This window comes from Stegostoma tigrinum, chromosome 13, assembly GCF_030684315.1.
Source record: "Stegostoma tigrinum isolate sSteTig4 chromosome 13, sSteTig4.hap1, whole genome shotgun sequence".
In the NCBI taxonomy this organism is placed as follows: Eukaryota; Metazoa; Chordata; class Chondrichthyes; order Orectolobiformes; family Stegostomatidae; genus Stegostoma; species Stegostoma tigrinum.
Genome location: NC_081366.1, coordinates 12,478,643 through 12,496,643, shown reverse-complemented (window position 1 = coordinate 12,496,643; position 18,001 = coordinate 12,478,643). Strand labels below are relative to the sequence as shown.

Here is an 18,001-nt window from a genome sequence, read left to right as displayed (position 1 = left end):
GCAAACATGGGGAGAATGTGCAAACTCCACACAGGCAGTCACCCGAGGCTGGAATCGAACCTGGTCCCTGGCGCAGTGAGGCTGCAGTGCTAACCACTGAGCCACCATTCTGCCCCAAATATTTGGATAAGTACATGATTGAGAAATGTTTGGAGAAATATGGGCCAAACACAGGCAGATGAGACTAGTTTAGTTTGGAATTATGGTTGGCATGGACTTCTTAGGCTAAAGTGTTTGTTTCTCTGTTGTATGACTCTAAAACTACTAAGGTCTTTTTAAAGTCTGTTAAGACTATTAAAGTCAATCAAAACAGAAAGTTTGCATTAAGCCATAACATGGATCAAGAAGAAGTTCTCAGGCAATGGAGACTAGTCAGTGACTTCTGTAGCCCACATCCCAAATGAATGGATATTTCCTGGATAGTGCTGTAACCTATGTGGATAGCTATACATTGTGGCCAACACTGCAAGGTGGGCTAAATGGCCTGCTTCCGTACAACAGATTTTCCACATTCCTATGTTTTTATGCACAAAACGTGCTCCCATCGTCGTCACTCAGTGCTGAAGCAATTCTCCTCCACCCAGCTAATCGGACAGTCTGCAGTTAATGACTCCCCTCGCAATTTCACACCCTGGCCCCAGAAGGAGTGACAGTCAAACCCCTCACCTCTTTCTGAAGCAGCTGCTCTGCTTTGTTTCGGCTGATGTTCTTGTTGTACCACCTGTAAGAGGAGGGAGATGTTACTGGGGTCATGTTCATCACATGAGTTATAGGTGGGAGCAGCTCAACACACATGCAGTTCATGAAATCCCTCAGGGTCCTCACTCCAGCATGCTACTGACTCAAAAACTCCATTGAGGGTAATGGTGGGAATCACAGAACGTTACAGCACAGAAGGAGACCATTGGTCCCATTGTGGTCACGCTAGCTCTTTGATTGGTCTGTCCAATTAGATCCACTAACCCACTCTTCCCCACAGCCCTGCAAATCTCTCCAACACACTATCAAGAGTGTAGAAACAAACATGAATTGTATGAGCAGAACTAGGCCACTCAGCCCCACAAACCTGTTAAGTGCACTTCGCCATGCTATCCTTATATCCCGGATACCATTAAAGTTCAAAACTCTGTCGATCTCTGTGTTGAATGTACCCACTGGCCAAGCACCCACAGGCCTCAGAGTAGAGAATAGAAAGTTTAATTCTGTTCTCAGCAGAAAGTTGCTATGAAATTTGCTTTCACCATCCCTTCACATCCCATATCCCAACAACTCACTGCATTAAGACATTGTGCCTCATCCCATTCTCTAATCTTTTGCCAATTACCTTAAATTTGTGTCCTCTAATTACCAACCATCCTTCCAATGAATAAAGCTTTCCTTTATTTAACCTCCTATAATGTTGTGATTTTCCTGACACACATATCTGCATACACATATACGCAAACACACAGAAACAGATACAGATGCAACCACAGGTATGCACACACACACAAACGTGTACACATTCACACAGATACACACACACATTTACGTAGTTGCACACACACACACACGAACATACTCACATTCACACAGATGAACACACACAAACGTACACACATTCACACAGATGAACACACACAAATGTACACACATTCACACAGATGCACACACACACAAACATGCACACATTCACACAGATGCACACACACATAAACATGCACACATTCACACAGATGAACACACACAAACATGCACACATTCACACAGACGAACAAACACAAATGTACACACATTCACAGAGATGCACACACACACACAAACATACACATATTCACACAGATGCACACCCACAAACATAGACATATTTACAGAGATGCACACACACACAAACATGCACACATTCACACAGGTGCACACATACAAACACATGTACACACACAGGCACACAGAGACATATATAGATACATACACGTACACAGTTCTATGGGTTGGTGCGGGAGAGATGATAATGAACTGAATAAAAATATAAAGTGAAAGGTTCTTACTCATAAGCCTGTAGATTCTCAGGGCTCTTTTCCACCACGTAGCTGCTGGGGATATACCCGGTCATCCTGCATGGAGCCCAAAACAAGAGTGATGATTACTACCAGATTAGGCCTCTTATTCTTCTAAACTATTGTGGATACAAGCTCCACACGTTCATCCTTTCCTCATAAGAATCATAAGATCCCTACAGTTTGGAAACCAGACACCCTGCCCTATCCCAGTATCCCTGCATTTCTCATAGTTAATCCACCTAACCTGCACACCCTTGGACACTATGGGTAATTTAGCATTGTCAATCCACCTAACCTGCACACCCCTGAACATTATGGGCAATTTAGCATCACCAATCCATCTAACCTGCACACCCCTGAACATTATGGGCAATTTAGCATGGCCAATCCACCTAACCTGCACAACGTTGGACGCTATGGGTAATTTAGCATTGCCAATCCACCTAACCTGCACACCGCTGGACATTATGGGCAATTTAGCATTGCCAATCCACCTAACCTGCACATCTTTATACAGTCATTTGCCTCCCTCCTTTCTTAAGCAAGGGTATTAAATTAGCCACTTCCAGTCTGGGACCCTCCCTGACTCCAGTGATTCCTGAAAGCCCACCACCAGTGTCTCCACAATCTCCTCAGCTATGCCCTTCAGAAGCCTGGGGTGTTGCCCACTGGTGTCTTCCACCATGAACACTGATGTAAAGCGTCGATTCAGTTCCCCTATCATTTTGTTTGTTCCCCATTACTACTTCTCCAGCCTCATTTTCCAGCAGTCAAATGCCCACTTTTGCCTCTCTCTTATCTTTAATATATCTTAAAAAACTCTTGCAATCTTCTGTCATATTAGGAGCTAACTGACTCCCATATTTCATCTTCTCCCCCATTATTGCTTTTTGAGTTATCCTTTGCTGGTTTTTAATGACATTACAATCCTTTGACTCTCTGCTATTTCTTTTTCAAATTACAGTGTGGAAGCAGGCCCTTTGTCCCAACAAATCCACACCAACCCTCAGATCATCACACCAAGACCATCCCACTGTGACCCACCTAATCTATGAATCCCTGATCACTACGGGCAATTTAGCACGGCCAATCCACCCAACCAGCACATCTTTGGACTGTGGGAGGAAACCAGAGCACCCGGAGGAAACCCACGCAGACACAGGGAGAATGTGCAAACTCCATGCTGGAGGGTGAAAGTGAACCTGTGTCCCTGGTGCTGTGAGGCAGCTGTGCTAGCCACTGAGTCACTGTGCCACCCTGTGATCGTCAGTTGAATACATGCTTTACTTTTGCATTTATGCTGTTCCTGTCTTCCCTTGACAGCCATGGTAGCCTTGTCCCCCTGTTAGTATATTTCATCTTCCTTGGGATGAATTTCTGCTGTGCCTCATGAATTACTCCCAGAAACTTTAGTCATTACTACCTTGTTGTCCTCACAAATATCATAAATACAATTACTGATAACTCAACAAGGAAATTCAGGAGAACCGTCTTTATCCAAAGAGTGGTGAGAATATGGAATGTGGAGCAGTTGACGTGAATAATTTAAGGGGTAGCTAGATGCAGACATGAGCGAGTAAAGGAATTGAAGAATGTATTAATGTGATTGAGTAAGGTGGGAAGAAGCTTATCTGAAGCACAGTGCCATCATAGAGATGTTGGGCTAAATGGCCTGTTTCTACACTGTTACAATGGGATTGACCTTACCCATTTTTATCACGTGCATGCCACCAATTTGCATCGATCTTCTCGATGATTACATATTCCTCATTCTTCACCAGCGACAGGTCCTGCGCACTTTGGCCATGGAAGTCATACAGAGCCACCACCACTGACTCTGGATCAGCCACCAGCTCCACTGGCTCTGGTGGCAAAGGTTTCCACTGGGTTGTAAAGTGAAAGTAACACCGTCAAATCGCGAGGGACCCGAAACAAACTGATGAGAGCAGGACATGCAACAGGCTCGAAAACCAAAGCTGCTGGAGAAACTCAACAGGTCTGGTAGCAGCTGTGGAGCGAAAGCCGAGCAATTATTTTCGAGTTAGCCGAGAACTCGGACTGTCAGCTCTGCTTTCTCTCTACAGAAGCTGCCAGACCTGCTGAGTTTCTCCAGCAATTTTTGTTTCTATTTGTCGATTTCTAGCATCGCAGTTCCTTTGTTCGTTAATGAAACAGACTCACCTTGTTAAGTTCTGGAGTTGGGGGAAGAGGTTTCTTGGCTGAAAAGACAAGAATGTAAGATTTTAGACCCTTGGGACATCACGCCGGCTTCACATGTGAGAGAAAAACAAAGGACTTCACATTCTTGGGGATTGTTGAATTCTTTTCTGTGATGTTTACCCCAACTGCTCTGTATTGAGAATGTTCCAGCTGAGATTTTGTTCCAGATCCTGCCATCACAGAATGCAAGCACTTATCAACAGAAATAGCAATGTTATTCTGAAACCTTTGGGTCTTAGAACTTCAGGTTTGGCCATTGCAATCAACAAGTCTGATACCAAAATGTGCCATGTTTTCCACCCACCCACTTAACTTGCTTTCAGCCCTTTACCTCTAACTTTCAAAAGGACAAGGGCCGCAGATACATGGAACACCACTGATAAGTTTCCTTCCAATCCAATCACCATCCTGACTTGGAAACGTAAAACTGTTGCGTCACTGTCAAGGAGGGTTCAAGAAGGTGACTCACCACCATCTTCTCAAGGACAATTAGGAACGGGCAATAAACGATACTGGGAGCACAGTGGTTCGCATTGCTGCCTCGTGCCACTAGGAACCCAGGTTCGATTCCAGACTGTCTATGTGGGGCTTGCACATTCTCCCTGCATCTACTCGGTTTTGTGCCACAGTCCACAGGTTAGCTAAATTGCCCATAGTGTGCAGGATTGGTGGGTTAGCCATAGGAAATTCAGGGTTACAGTAATAAGGTGGGGGATGGGTGCTGCTGGGATGCTCTTCAGAAGATCAATACAGATTCAATGGACTGAATGGCCTCTGTCAGCGCTGTAGGAACTTGATCCGAAAATAATGCACACACATCCCATGAACCAAAAAGAAAGCGAAAAGGCAAGAAAGTGGAGTTGAGGGCTATCAGATCTGCCATGGTTTCATTGTATGGTGACCGGATATGATGGGCCAAATGTCCTGCTTCTTCATCTTATGGTTTTATGCATCTCTCATCCATCGTAATGTATCAATATCCCATGGTATGAGGTAAAAGTAAATATGCTTTTGTCCCGAACCCAGCCTGTTATGTACACTGCACCCTACATTTTTCTCACTCATTAACAATTCTAAGCTGGATACAGAAATTCTCCTTAACTGAGGCCTGTTATTACACCCTATCCAGTAGCTGAATCTGCGCTGGGCACCGACTAGACCTGGGGCTCACGACAGTATCAAAGGGGGTGAAGGACGGAAGCTAAACCTGTTTTGAGTGAAGGAAATTTATTTTTTATATGAAACATCGCAGTATGGTAAACAACAGGAGTAAGAGTAACAACATACAGTCTCTGTTAGGGTCATATAACAGGCACCCCATAGCCAGCTTATCTGGCTGTGCACAACACCTCCAGTGGCCCTCAGTCCAGAAATTTGGGTGGTATTTAGGGATCAGAATGTTGTTGTTCTTAGTTTCTGAAAGACAAAGAAGAAGACAGAAAGTGACATCAATAGTAAAAAACTGCATCAGTTACAATTGGTTCTGAGTTCCAAATTCATTGCGCATCTCCGACAGGCAACATGAAAAGAAAGCATCCAGATCCCTTGGGCCTGCTCAGTTGGATCTTAACTCACCTCTTAAATCATTTAGCTGCCTTAGCAATACATCCCTCTATACCTTTACCCGAAGATCATCTATCAATCTCAGTCTTCAAAATGTCCACTGATTCTCTCCAAAGCAACCACAGTAATTTGGCAGATAGAGTGGCAGATTTCCACTCTGTCATAGGGATCCACAGCACAGAAAAAAGGCCCTTTGGCCCATTGAGTCTGTGCCAGTCAGAAACAATTGCCTAACTATTTTAATCCCATTCTCTAACAATAGGCTTATAAGCCTTGCTACAGCAAGTGCACATCTAAATGCTTGATAAACATTATGTTCCTCCACCACCCATACAAGCAGTGAATTCCACATTCCCATCACACTTTTCCTCAGATCCCCCCTGTACATTTTGCCTCTTACTCTAAATCTATGGGCGCTGGTTATTGATCCCTCCATCTAGGGGAACGTCTTCTTCCTGTTTATGCCGACTATTGCCCTCATAATTTTATACATCTCAATCATTTCCCCTCTCAACCTCCTCTGCTCTAAGCAAAACAGTCCCAGCCTGTCCAATCGCGTTTCATTACTAAAACTCTCCAGCACAGGCAACATCCTGGTAAATCTCACCTGCATTCTCTCCAGTTTGGAAAAGTGCTTTCTGACTTCTCAACAACCTAGTTACTATTTCGGGATTGTATCCACTTGTATCCCTTGTACGCCTCCAGTTGTTGATTAGAATCCAAATGGGACATTATTTTCAGAGATAACAAGGTGTAGAGCTGGATTAGCACAGCAGGCCAAGCAGCATCAGAGGAGCAGGAAAGGTGATGTTTCGGGTCTGGACCCTTCTTTATTATTTCCAGCCTTCTGTTTAATATCAGTGCAAGGCTGATAGACCAAACGGACTTGCTGGATTTTCAGGACTGACCTCAAACATCGTTCCATGTTGCTTAATCCCACTCACCCGTTTTCTCTCCATATCTCATATCCTAACCATAAATACTTCCTCTCCTTTTACCTCAACCCTACCTACCCACCCCTATTCCCAATTCCTCCGCCTCCGCCGCATCTGGTCCCACAATGAGGCATTCCACTCCTGCACATCACAGATGTCCAAGTTCTTCAAGGACCGCAACTTTCCCCCCACCGTGGTCGAGAATGCCCTTGACCGCGTCTCCCGCATTTCCTGCAACACATCACTCACACCACGCCCCCGCCACAACCGCCCTAAGAGGATCCCCCTCGTTCTCACACACCACCCCACCAACCTCCGGATACAACGCATCATCCTCTGACACTTCCGCCATCTACAATCCGAACCCACCACCCAAGACGTTTTTCCATTCCCACCCTTGTCCGCTTTCCGGAGAGACCACTCTCTCCGTGACTCCCTTGTTTGCTCCACACTGCCCTCCAACTCCACCACACCCGGCGCCTTCCCCTGCAACCGCAGGAAATGCTACACTTGCCCCCACACCTCCTTCGTCACCCCTATCCCAGGCCCCAAGATGACTTTCCATATTAAGCAGATATTCACCTGCACATCTGCCAATGTGGTATACTGTATCCATTGTACCCGGTGTGGCTTCCTCTACATTGGGGAAACCAAGCGGAGGCTTGGGGACCGCTTTGCAGAACACCTCCGCTCAGTTCGCAACAAACAACTGCACCTCCCAGTCACAAACCATTTCCACTCCCCCTCCCATTCTTTAGATGACATGTCCATCACGGGCCTCCTGCAGTGCCACAATGAGGCCACCCGAAGGTTGCAGGAACAGCAACTCATATTCTGCTTGGGAACCCTGCAGCCCAATGGTATCAATGTGGACTTCACCAGCTTCAAAATCTCCCCTTCCCCCACCGCATCCCAAAACCAGCCCAGTTCGTCCCCTCCCCCCACTGCACCACACAACCAGCCCAGCTCTTCCCCTCCACCCACAGCATCCCAAAACCAGTCCAACCTGTCTCTGCCTCCCTAACCTCTTCTTCCTCTCACCCATCCCTTCCTCCCACCCCAAGCCGCACTTCCATCTCCTACCTACTAACCTCATCCCACCTCCTTGACCTGTCCTTCTTCCCTGGACTGACCTATCCCCTCCCTACCTCCCCACCTATACTCTCCTCTCCACCTATCTTCTTTTCTCTCCATCTTCGGTCCGCCTCCCCCTCTCTCCCTATTTATTCCAGATCCCTCACCCCATCCCCCTCTCTGATGAAGGGTCTAGGCCCGAAACGTCAGCTTTTGTGCTCCTGAGATGCTGCTGGGCCTGCTGTGTTTATCCAGCCTCACATTTTATTATCTTGGATTCTCCAGCATCTGCAGTTCCCATTATCACTACCTACTAGTAGGATGGGTTGGTCATCTCTTTGAGATAGATAGTAGGGGGATGATGGGCCAAATGGCCTCTTTCCCTGATATATAATTCTATGATTGGACCAATCCATCGCTGAGGTCACAAATCCCACCACGTTACACAGCTCAGCATTTGCACGGATATTTTTATTTGTCTCCTCACCTTCTTTGAGGGCGCTCACCCATTTTTGTCGACTTTCTTTGCTGGGGGCAAATACGTACAAAATATAATTCTCGTGAACAACCTGGGAAAAAATGACAAGTTTTTAAAAGCATGTCTTTATCAATGACAGAGTGCAGTTATGTCATTGAGAGTCTGCAAATATGCACTGTTTCTACAGCTTTTCTGTTCAAACTTTAGTGTTTGAACTGCCTATGTGAATGGTTGCCTGTGATGATGGAGTTACATGCTTTGGACACCATGATGTGAATTTCTAATGTCATAGAATCCCTATAGTGTGAAGGCAGGCCATTTGACCCATCCAGTCCACAATGACCCTCCAAAGAGCATCCCACCCAGACCCACCTCCTACCCTATCCCTGTAACCCTGCATTTCCCACAGCTAGTCAACCTAGCCTGCACACCCCTGGGCACTATGGGTGATTTAGCACGGCCAATCCACCCTGACCTGCTCAACTTTGTGAGGAAACTGGCACACTGAGAGGAAACCCACACAGACATGGAGAGAAGGTATGAACTCCACACAGATAGTCGCCCGAGGGTGGGATCAGACCCGAGTCGCTCTCACTGTGAGGAAGTAGTGCTAACCACTGAGCCATTGTGTCACCCGTACTCCCATTTCCACTTTCATCATGTATATACAGAGGTAGCTGGTAACAGAGTGATAATGTCACTAGGATGGTAGTCCAGAGTCCTGGACTTGTAGTCCAGGAAAATGGGTTGAAATCCTACCACAGACGACTTAAATGCAATTTAAATGCAAATGAAATTGAAAGCTGGCCTCTGTAGTGCAGACCATGAAGGTATTAATCATTCTCATTCAAATCCCATCTGGTTTCTTAGAGAAGGGAATCTAGTCTACATCTAACTCCAGGCCCACAATAATGTTGACTCTAAACTGCCCGACAAAATGGCCTTGCAACTCAGACCAAGAGCAATTGGTGATGGGCAACAATGGCCGGTCTTGCCAGTGACGCTGCTGTCTTGTGAAAGAATATGTTAAAAGTTTACATTCATTCACTGAATGCAGTCCCTTCTGATGCCAAACAGACTGATTAGACATAGCAACAGGGATTGGACAAAATATGTAATAGCAGCGATGGAATTTAAAGCAAATGATGAAATAGTAGATTTATTTTGCTAACGGTGAGAGGTAAGGATCTGTGGAGGACGCAAGGGATTGGGGTCCAACCACATAAAGTGCCCAAACCATTGCATGGATGGAAAATGAGTCCAAATGCCAAATGGAATGTTGGCCTTTAATTCAAGGGACTGAAATGCAAAAATTGCAGAAGTGATGCTTCATTGAATAGCATTCACGGCAGATCGCATTCTGAATGTTGCATTTAACTCTGGATATCACACACATCAAAAAACAAGATGCTTGAACCCTGAAGATGGTGTAGGTTCACCAGATTGAGAGCTGAACCTGAAGGACTCCATCCTGAGGACAGGTTGTGTAGACTAGGTCTGTATTCTATTGGACATTGAAGATTGGTGAATGGTGAATTGATGTATTTTAAACGATTGTAGGATTTGATAGGACAGATGGAGAAGAAATATTTTTCTCTTAAGGGGCAGTTGGAAACAACATGAGCATCGTTTTAAGATTCAGGCACTCTTCACACTGATCAACATACAGGCTAGAAGGATAAAGACACCTTGCTACAAGTGTATTCCCAAGTCATGCACCATCCTGGTTTGGAAACATTGCCCTTCCTTCAGTATCATTGAGTCAAAATCCTGGAATTCACTCCCTTATCTCCAGAGTGGACTGCAGTGGTTCAAAAAGGTGGCTCATCTCAGGGGCAGTTAGGGACGGGCAAAAATGATGGCTTTTCCAAAATAGGTATCACAAGAGCAAATAGAGTCATAGAGTCGTACAGCAGAGAAACAGAACCTCGGCACATCCAGCCCATGCCGACCATAATCCCAAACTAACCTAATCCCACCCAACTGCGCTTGGCCCCATGTCCCTATGAATATTTCTTATTCATGATCATATCCAAGTGTCTTTTAAACGTTGCAACCCTACCTGCATCCATCACTTCCTCTGGAAGTTCATTTGTCACACAAACCACTCTCTGCCTAAAAAATTGGCTCTTATGTCTTTTTAAAATCTTTCCTCTCGAACCTGAGGAAAACCTAGAACCCTCTCCACGAGAGGCTTTGGATGAGGGATTACTGAACATTTCAACAACTTTCTGGTGTATTAAGAGTACGAAGGTATTATAAAGCATTAATGGATAGATGGGATTGATGAATGGACCAGCCACAAACTGAATGAACAGTAGAGAAGGTTCAAAGTCCTCCCCCTGTATTTAATAGATGGAAAACAGGGAGACTCCATGGATGGCATTTAAAGAGTTGAGGTTGAAGATTGAAAAGGGCTCAAGATTTTATGTCAATACAACACTCAACAGAACCAACCAGCAGAGAGCGACAGATGACAAAAGCATCAGAAATACAGTCAAAAAACATGACGATCAAAACTCCCAGTGGTCAGACCACACTTTGAATTCTGTGTCTATCTCTGTCACCCAGAAAATCAACAGGCACAGCAGAAACAAGTTAGGTGGGTAATCACCCATATCCGAACAAGATTTCTTAAAGGCCTGTGCCAAATGTTCAAGGCATCATGAGAGACTAAGCATTACAGCCCAAGGTGGTCTTACAAAGGGATATAAGATGATTCAGGATACAGAGAAAGATATTTCTTTAAGTTAAACCACAGTCTTAAGATTTGGTTCAGATAGTGGGAGCAAAGATCAAAATTGCTACAGGCAATATTAGAACTGATACCAAATAATTTCTCAGACAGTGTGAACAATGTGCAGAATAAAATTCCAGATAAAGTAATGGAAGATATGTCTTTAAAATATTTGGGAAGCAACTGATTGTCTCATTCAGATAGTACTAGAACCTATCGATCAGTGAGTAAGTTTGGACTGAATGGCCTCTCTTCATCTGTAATGATTTTGCAAACTTCTGTGGCTCAATTACATTCTGATAGGAAATAGGACAATTCACCACATGTCAGATCTGATGCAGTTCTTCAACATAAATATCCATTCTGGTTTCCTTCGTGGAGATTTATGTGGCCACATTTGCAAACTAAAGTAGCAGGTAGAATATTTTAGCAGTTTTACAGGCCTTTTCACAACCTCAGGGACTCTGCACAAGCAATGCACAACTTACAATACATGTGCCCATGTAGCCCATCGTGCCAGGGTATATGTTTCACGTAACCCTCCAATTTCTCTTCATGTGACTCCATCAAGCAAGTCCATATATTCCTTCTGTTCTCATGTCTTTATCTAACATTCCCCCAAAATATCTGTTTGCCTCAAGCACTCCTGACGTAGTGAGATTTGCATGCACCACTCACTGGGGAAAGTGATTCCCCTATTTTCCTTTGTGATACAGGGCAAGTTGGAATAAATGCATCATTTTCACATTTGAAACTATAACTAGTGGAGTGCACAAAGATAAGCGCTGGGCCTCAATTATTTACGACCTATGTTAATGACTGATGAAGGAACTGACTGTGTTGTAGCCGCATTTGCTGATGCTGCAAAGATAGGCAGGTGTGCAAGCTGTAAGGAGTCTGCAAAATGAGTCTGCAAAAGGATATGGGTTAAGTCTGTAGGTTATGCAAAAATTAGGCAGATGCAATATAATATGGGGAAGCATGAGGCTATCCGCAAGGTGTAGAACTGAATGAACACAGCAAGCCTAAGCCCGAAACATCAGCCTTCCTGCTCCTCTGATGCTGCTTGGCCTGCAGTGTTCATCCATTTCCACACCTTGTTATCCCATGATTTAAATGAAATGAACGTTGAATGCTGGAGCACAATGACCTAGCACATAAATCAGAATCAACATACAGGTCCAGCAGGTAAGAAGGCAATTGGAATGTTGGTCCTCATTCCAAGAGGGGAAGAATAGAAAAATCTTACTACAACTGTGGAGGGTTTTGATAAGACTGAGCTGGAATAATGTACACAATTTGCAATCCTTACTTACAAGAGACATTCTTGCTTCAGAAACACTTCAGGGGAGATTTACTCAACTGATTACTAAGATGAATGCGTTAAGAGGTTGGGCCTAACCACGCTGGAGCTTTGAAGAATGAGAGGTGATGTTATTGAAATACTTACGATCTTAGATGGCTTCTCAGGGCAGGTGCTGAGCGGATGTTTCCGCTCATGGGGGATTTCCAGGACCAGGGAGGCGGTTTAAAAATAATGGTATTCCTAACAAGATGGAGGCGAAGAGGAATTTCTTCTCTCAAAGGAAAATGCGCAAACCCAGAGAGCAGTGGAGGCTGGATCACTGAGTGTACTCTCCATTAGATGATAGGAACAGGCTTGGGCCATTCAGACCGTCAAGTCTGCTCTGCCAGTCAATATAATCATGACTAATCGAGCACTTCGATGCTTTTTCTTCATCCCAACCCCATAATCCTACAAGCCAAGGTTAAATTGGGCAGAACTTTGATCTACAAAGGTCTTACAGGAGGTAGACATTAAAGTGGAGGTCGAATCAGCTGTGATCTTATTGAATGGTGGGACAATCTTGATAGACTGATAGACTTTTCCTACTCTTAGTTCTGGTGTTCTTGTGCAGTAGCTCAGCAAGGCAGCTCATCACCACTGGGCAGTTTGGGACATGCAGTAAATGTTGAAAGAGGTCTTATGGTTCAATTGGTACTGTCCCTGAAACTGAGCCACAGAATTGATGCTTGAATTCCACCTAGGAGACGATGGCCAAAGAAAGCGTGTTCATAACACAGACAAACCAGTTGAGTACTAACTTGCAAATCCTTCCAGCACAGGCCAATGACAGCAAAAGCAGGAGAGGTTTAGTCATGTCACACAAAGGAAATTGGTGCCACAACCATCATGGTCCATAGCCTGGGCATACAACACACATGGAAACATTTCTGCCGTTAAATGAACTGGCACTCCCTTTGGGGCGGGCGCAAGCGGTTCATTCAGCTGGATGGTCATTGTGGATCAGGTTGGTGAAAACTACAGGGTGTTCAATCTCCACTCTAGCTGGGGGGCCTGATCTCTTCCTTGTGGGTGGATTAGGGATCCGTCTCCTTAACCTACTCAAGATCATGACAATGTGTGAGTCAGACTGATCTTCAGTCAGAGAATTCCAGCAACGGAGGAGGGAATACCGGCCTTTTTACCTACGCCCTGGAAAGTATAAGGAAGAGGGTGCCAAGCTGACTGGGTTCACATTCACGTGTGGATCCCAGACTGATTGGGCTTCTGTCAGGCCAAAAGGTCAAATTACAAAAGCAGCCCAAACAAAGACTCCTCTTTTGTTGTGATGGCGATCTGAATGCAACTCAAAGCAATGTCTGGTCTCTCAGCCTTTTTATCCTCAGCACCCCACTTCTCCCTCATCCCCATCATTCCCTCTCCCACACCACTATCACCTCTATTATCCCGCCCATTCCCTCAGCCCCTCTCCCACACCTGCATCACCCTGCCCCTCCCCCTCACCAAAATCATTCCTATCCCTCCCCATCACCACCCCCACCCCCACCCCTAACTCTCACCACCATCATCCCCATCCCTCCCCAACACCACCCCCACCCCTAACTCTCACCACCATCATCCCCATCCCTCACCACCCCCACCCCCACCCCTAACTCTCACCACCATCATCCCCATCCCTCCCCATCACCACCCCCACCCCTAACTCTCACCACCATCATCCCCATCCCTCCCCAACACCACCCCCACCCCTAACTCTCACCACCATCATCCCCATCCCTCCCCAACACCACCCCCACCCCTAACTCTCACCACCATCATCCCTATCCCTCCCCATCACCACCCCCACCCCCACCCCTAACTCTCACCACCATCATCCCCATCCCTCCCCAACACCACCCCCACCCCTAACTCTCACCACCATCATCCCTATCCCTCCCCATCACCACCCCCACCCCTAACTCTCACCACCATCATCCCCATCCCTCCCCATCACCACCCCCACCCCTAACTCTCACCACCATCATCCCCATCCCTCACCACCCCCACCCCTAACTCTCACCACCATCATCCCTATCCCTCCCCATCACCACCCCCACCCCTAACTCTCACCACCATCATCCCTATCCCTCCCCATCACCACCCCCACCCCTAACTCTCACCACCATCATCCCCATCCCTCCCCATCACCACCCCCACCCCTAACTCTCACCACCATCATCCCCATCCCTCCCCATCACCACCCCCACCCCTAACTCTCACCACCATCATCCCTATCCCTCCCCATCACCACCCCCACCCCTAACTCTCACCACCATCATCCCCATCCCTCCCCATCACCACCCCCACCCCTAACTCTCACCACCATCATCCCTATCCCTCCCCATCACCACCCCCACCCCTAACTCTCACCACCATCATCCCCATCCCTCCCCATCACCACCCCCACCCCTAACTCTCACCACCATCATCCCCATCCCTCCCCATCACCACCCCCACCCCTAACTCTCACCACCATCATCCCCATCCCTCCCCATCACCACCCCCACCCCTAACTCTCACCACCATCATCCCCATCCCTCCCCATCACCACCCCCACCCCTAACTCTCACCACCATCATCCCCATCCCTCCCCATCACCACCCCCACCCCTAACTCTCACCACCATCATCCCCATCCCTCCCCATCACCACCCCCACCCCTAACTCTCACCACCATCATCCCCATCCCTCCCCATCACCACCCCCACCCCTAACTCTCACCACCATCATCCCCATCCCTCCCCATCACCACCCCCACCCCTAACTCTCACCACCATCATCCCCATCCCTCCCCATCACCACCCCCACCCCTAACTCTCACCACCATCATCCCCATCCCTCCCCATCACCACCCCCACCCCTAACTCTCACCACCATCATCCCCATCCCTCCCCATCACCACCCCCACCCCTAACTCTCACCACCATCATCCCCATCCCTCCCCATCACCACCCCCACCCCTAACTCTCACCACCATCATCCCCATCCCTCCCCATCACCACCCCCACCCCTAACTCTCACCACCATCATCCCCATCCCTCCCCATCACCACCCCCACCCCTAACTCTCACCACCATCATCCCCATCCCTCCCCATCACCACCCCCACCCCTAACTCTCACCACCATCATCCCCATCCTTCCCCATCACCACCCCCACCCCTAACTCTCACCACCATCAACCCCAATCCTCCTCTTCACCAACACCACCCCCACCCCTCTCACTCCCATCACCCTGCCCCTCCCCCACACCACCAACATTCCCATGCCTCCCCATCACCATCACCACCCCCACCCCAACTCTCACCACCCCCACCCCAACTCTCACCACCCCCACCCCAACTCTCACCACCCCCACCCCAACTCTCACCACCCCCACCCCTGCCCCCAACCCCACACCACCATCACCCTTGCCCCTCTCCTTTCTATCTTTAGCCCCTCCCTCCCTTGCAGCAGCCATCCCACTCCTCCAGATATTTTTTCGCAGCTGGTTCAGGGGATGGAACTGGGGGAGTTCCTGAGGAGTGGCTTTTTCTCAGAAACCTTCACGGAGGGTAAGTTAGGACCAAATTGCAGTCGAGGCCCAATTGTGAAGTGGCCCGAGGTAAAGCTCCTCAAAGTGTAGTAACAAGAGACAAAGTGGGTCTGTACCTGGAAGGGGTATTTGTAGCTGCAAGGAAAGCTGATGTCACTCAGTACAATTTCCACACACTTGATCTTGGAGATGTCGATGGATCCTTTCATGTTGAGTTTCTTCTGCAAAAACAAAACAAATGTCACCATTTCTGTTTGTGTGCGTTGGGAATGGCCTGAAGCTAAGGTGTTGGTCTTGGCTGCGTCAGTAGCGTTGTCATCCTGAATCATAAGGTCAAGAGTTCAGATCCCACCCTGTCTTTTTGATCCAGTGAAGTCAAGCCTCTAGCTTCAGCGTAATCCTGAGGAAATAGTGCATCAGGTTTTAAATAAACAGTAGCTACCAACTGGAGCAGCACTAATTTTGGGCTTCGAGAGGCTGTAGCTGCAATTTGCCAGCAAGCTATGATAATTTTGTGTCTATAAAATTGAAATGCATACATATGAAGGATTTTGTTCTAGGAAGTGGCTGGAACACTTATAAAGAGGGACCAATGAGACGTGTAGAAGTTTTGATGCTTAATGCTGCAGTCTGTGAACAACACTGTTAACAGCTGTCCTGAGTTAATGCACTGTACTACAGTGAAGTACTCAACCCTCAAACTTGATCTATCAATTGGTGAGATCTTGGCTATGTCCTATATCCCAACAGATATGGTTACAAAGTGAACAAATTAATGGACTAGTAAAAACCGAAAGAACTGTGGATGCTGTAAATCAGGAGCAAAAACAAAGTTGCTGGGAAAGCTCAGCAGGTCTGGCAGCATCTGTGAAGGAGAAAACAGAATTAACGTTTCAGGTTAACGTTGAAGGTAGGGTCGCCGGACCCAAAACTCCTTTTTCCTTCACAGATGCTGCCAGACCTGCTGAGCTTTTCCAGCAACTTTGTTTTTATAACAGTCTAGTAATCCGCAAACCCTGACTAGTACTCTGAGCTCAAACTCTATCATGGGAGATTTGAAGTTCCATTAATTCAATAAATCTGGAAAGAAGGAAGTAAGTCCTATGACTATGAAATTCCATGTCTTGTTGTGAGAGTTGGTCGGTTTCTCTGATGTTATTTGCTGGAGGCCATCTCCCATTCTAGTTTACTCTGGCCTATATATGTTTCGAGACCCACAGCAATGTTCTTGACGTTTCACAACCCTCTGAAGCAAGCTGCTCAACTGTACCAAGCCAATTCAAGATGGCAACTCACCACTATCTTGTCAAAGGCAATTAGGGATGAAAATGAGAGTTGACTTTTAGAGGGATAGCCACATCGTGAGAATGAATACAAAATTTCCACTTATCCTGACTCTGTCACTTTCATGCCCCAGCCTGGGAACTATCTATTGATTGGAGAGTCAAATGATAATTGGGCTAACATATTTACTGCTTTTCCTAAGTAAGAGTTCCACACAGGTATGAGACAAATTAGTTCCTAATTTCTGTTCTGAATGATCTGCCTGTCATTTTCCATTTATTTTCTCTCATCCTTGACTCAACAGCAAGGTTAAAACATTTCCCTGTCAAATTTATTTCAAAAGCCTGAAATCCTTCTTTAAATAACCAAATGCAAATTTAGTTTGTGAAATTGCTCCTCGCAATGTAATGTTTGGGATCTTGGAGAACCTCTTTTGCAATGTAGGAATATCCTTTCGAAGGTGAAGATGACAGGGCTGGACACAGTTCAGCTGGTCCTAGCCAGGGCTTCATTTAGACAGAGGCAGGCCCTCGCCACCAGTTGTTGGTTAGCTCAAGTGGTTGGAAAGCTGGTTTGCAATATAAAGCTCCATGAACAGCACAGGCTTGGTTCCTCAGCTCACTGAGGTTACCATGCAGGTCCTTCCTTCTCAATGCCACCCCCTCAACTGAGGCATACTGACAACAGCTGTTTGTCTCTCTCTAATGGCAGGGTATGACTGTGACACCTTTGCCCTAAATTGCTTTCTGTCTTTTACTACAAGCTTCACTTTATAAAGGCTGATACTCCATGAC

General features: G+C 46.6%; 1 protein-coding gene across 1 annotated transcript in view; it reads right to left on the bottom strand.

Annotated features, from left to right (window-relative positions):
- LOC125458322 (tyrosine-protein kinase ITK/TSK-like) overlaps positions 1–18,001 on the bottom strand; it is a 110,056-nt gene that overhangs the window by 32,069 nt on the left and 59,986 nt on the right. The window contains exons 2-8 of the mRNA XM_048543518.2: positions 16,040–16,144; positions 8,319–8,400; positions 5,547–5,675; positions 4,221–4,258; positions 3,747–3,922; positions 2,028–2,093; positions 667–721 (exon numbers count right to left, since the gene is read on the bottom strand). Coding sequence (XP_048399475.1) covers positions 667–721; positions 2,028–2,093; positions 3,747–3,922; positions 4,221–4,258; positions 5,547–5,675; positions 8,319–8,400; positions 16,040–16,144 — 651 coding nt within the window. The remainder of the gene's footprint in view (positions 1–666; positions 722–2,027; positions 2,094–3,746; positions 3,923–4,220; positions 4,259–5,546; positions 5,676–8,318; positions 8,401–16,039; positions 16,145–18,001) is intronic.